A 2,856-nucleotide genomic window follows, 5' to 3' on the forward strand; every position below is an offset into this window, starting at 1 on the left:
TGAGGAAGGTTGTGTGAAGCCCCGCCCCCCAGGCTGCCCCCACCCCTGCCCCCTCCCCTGTCACCATGACGACTGCCCCCCCTGCAGCCAGACCATCCGCCAGCGCTGCTACTGCAAGATGAGCATGTTGTACCTGGAGTGTAGGTGAGTACTGTCCTGGAGTACTCTGCTGTCCTGAAGTACTCTGCTGTCCTGGAGTACTCTGCTGTCCTGGAGTACTCTGCTGTCCTGAAGTACTCTGCATTCCTGGAGTACTCTGCTGTCCTGGAGTACTCTCATGTCCTGGAGTATTCTCATGTCCTGGAGTACTCTCATGTCCTGGAGTACTCTCATGTCCTAGAGTACTCTCCTGTCCTGGAGTATTCTCATGTCCTGGAGTATTCTCATGTCCTGGAGTACTCTCATGTCCTGGAGTACTCTCATGTCCTGGAGTACTCTGCTGTCCTGGAGTACTCTCATGTCCTGGAGTACTCTCATGTCCTGGAGTACTCTGCATTCCTGGAGTACTCTGCTGTCCTGGAGTACTCTCATGTCCTGGAGTACTCTGCTGTCCTGGAGTACTCTCATGTCCTGGAGTACTCTCATGTCCTGGAGTACTCTCCTGTCCTGGAGTATTCTCATGTCCTGGAGTACTCTCATGTCCTGGAGTACTCTGCTGTCCTGGAGTACTCTGCTGTCCTGGAGTACTCTCATGTCCTAGAGTACTCTCATGTCCTAGAGTACTCTCATGTCCTAGAGTACTCTCATGTCCTGGAGTACTCTCCTGTCCTGGAGTATTCTCATGTCCTGGAGTACTCTCATGTCCTGGAGTACTCTCCTGTCCTGGAGTACTCTCCTGTCCTAAAGTACTCTCCTGTCCTAAAGTACTCTCATGTCCTGGAGTACTCTCATGTCCTGGAGTACTCTCCTGTCCTTGAGTACTCTCCTGTCCTGGAGTACTCTCTTGTCCTGGAGTACTCTCCTGTCCTGGAGTACTCTCTTGTCCTGGAGTACTCTCCTGTCCTAAAGTACTCTCCTGTCCTAAAGTACTCTCCTGTCCTGGAGTACTCTCCTGTCCTTGAGTACTCTCCTGTCCTTGAGTACTCTCCTGTCCTGTAACTTTGTATGTTTGTAGGAAAATGACATCATCTGATGACGAGACGAGAATCAAGATGGGCTCCTGCAACAATCAGTGTCCCAGAGAGGTACACACACACACACACACGCACACACACACACACACACACACACACACACACACAGGTGCTTCCTGCCTCACTAACGTGTGTGTGTGTGTGTGTGTGTGTGTGTGTGTGCGTGTGTGTGTGTGTAGTTGTGTTGTGGGCACCGCTGTAAGCAGGTGTGTCATCCAGGTGAATGTGAACTGAGCTGCCAGCAGAAAGTGAAGCTGAGGTGTTTCTGCAGGAGGATCAGGAAGGTGAGTACACTGTACTATACTGTACTATACTGTACTGTACTACACTGTAATACACTGTACTACACTGTACTACACTGTACTACACTGTACTACACTGTACTATACTGTACTATACTGTACTACACTGTACTACACTGTACTATACTGTACTGTACTACACTGTACTACACTGTACTATACTGTACTATACTGTACTATACTGTACTATACTGTACTGTACTGTACTACACTGTACTATACTTTACTATACTTTACTACACTGTACTATACTGTACTATACTGTACTGTACTGTACTACACTGTACTACACTGTACTACACTGTACTACACTGTACTACACTGTACTACACTGTACTACACTGTACTGTACTGTACTGTACTGTACTACACTGTACTACACTGTACTACACTGTACTACACTGTACTATACTTTACTACACTGTACTGTACTGTACTATACTGTACTACACTGTACTACACTGTACTATACTGTACTATACTGTACTATACTGTACTATACTGTACTACACTGTACTACACTGTACTACACTGTACTATACTGTACTATACTTTACTATACTTTACTACACTGTACTACACTGTACTACACTGTGCTATACTGTGCTATACTGTGCTACACTGTGCTACACTGTACTACACTGTACTACACTGTACTACACTGTACTATACTGTACTACACTGTACTATACTGTACTATACTGTACTACACTGTACTACACTGTACTATACTTTACTATACTGTACTACACTGTACTACACTGTACTACACTGTACTACACTGTACTACACTGTACTACACTGTACTACACTGTACTATACTGTACTATACTGTACTATACTGTACTATGCGGTACTATGCGGTACTATGCTGTACTATGCTGTACTATGCTGTACTACGCGGTACTATGCTGTACTACGCGGTACTATGCGGTACTACGCTGTACTATACTGTACTATACTGTACTACACTGTACTACACTGTACTATGCGGTACTACGCTGTACTATACTGTACTATACTGTACTACACTGTACTACACTGTACTATACTGTACTATACTGTACTACACTGTACTACACTGTACTATACTTTACTACACTGTACTACACTGTACTACACTGTACTACACTGTACTATACTGTACTATACTGTACTATACTGTACTATACTGTACTATACTGTACTACGCTGTACTATGCTGTACTATGCTGTACTATGCGGTACTATGCTGTACTATGCTGTACTATGCTGTACTATGCTGTACTACGCGGTACTATGCGGTACTATGCTGTACTACGCGGTACTATGCGGTACTACGCTGTACTATACTGTACTATACTGTACTACACTGCCCCTCTGCTGTACTACGCTGTGCTTTACAGTACTACACACTCCTACAAGCCTACACACAGTTTGAT

The 2,856-nt window shown here is 45.0% G+C and overlaps 1 protein-coding gene across 1 annotated transcript in view; it reads left to right on the forward strand.

The window, feature by feature from the left end:
* nfxl1 (nuclear transcription factor, X-box binding-like 1) overlaps nucleotides 1-2,856 on the forward strand; it is a 16,206-nt gene that overhangs the window by 9,923 nt on the left and 3,427 nt on the right. The window contains 3 exon segments of the mRNA XM_080522133.1: nucleotides 1-144; nucleotides 1,115-1,184; nucleotides 1,313-1,417. The exon segment at nucleotides 1-144 is cut by the window's left edge and continues 11 nt beyond it. Coding sequence (XP_080378259.1) covers nucleotides 1-144; nucleotides 1,115-1,184; nucleotides 1,313-1,417 — 319 coding nt within the window.

This window comes from Blennius ocellaris (genome assembly GCF_963422515.1).
Source record: "Blennius ocellaris genome assembly, contig: SCAFFOLD_58, whole genome shotgun sequence".
Classification (NCBI taxonomy): domain Eukaryota; kingdom Metazoa; phylum Chordata; class Actinopteri; order Blenniiformes; family Blenniidae; genus Blennius; species Blennius ocellaris.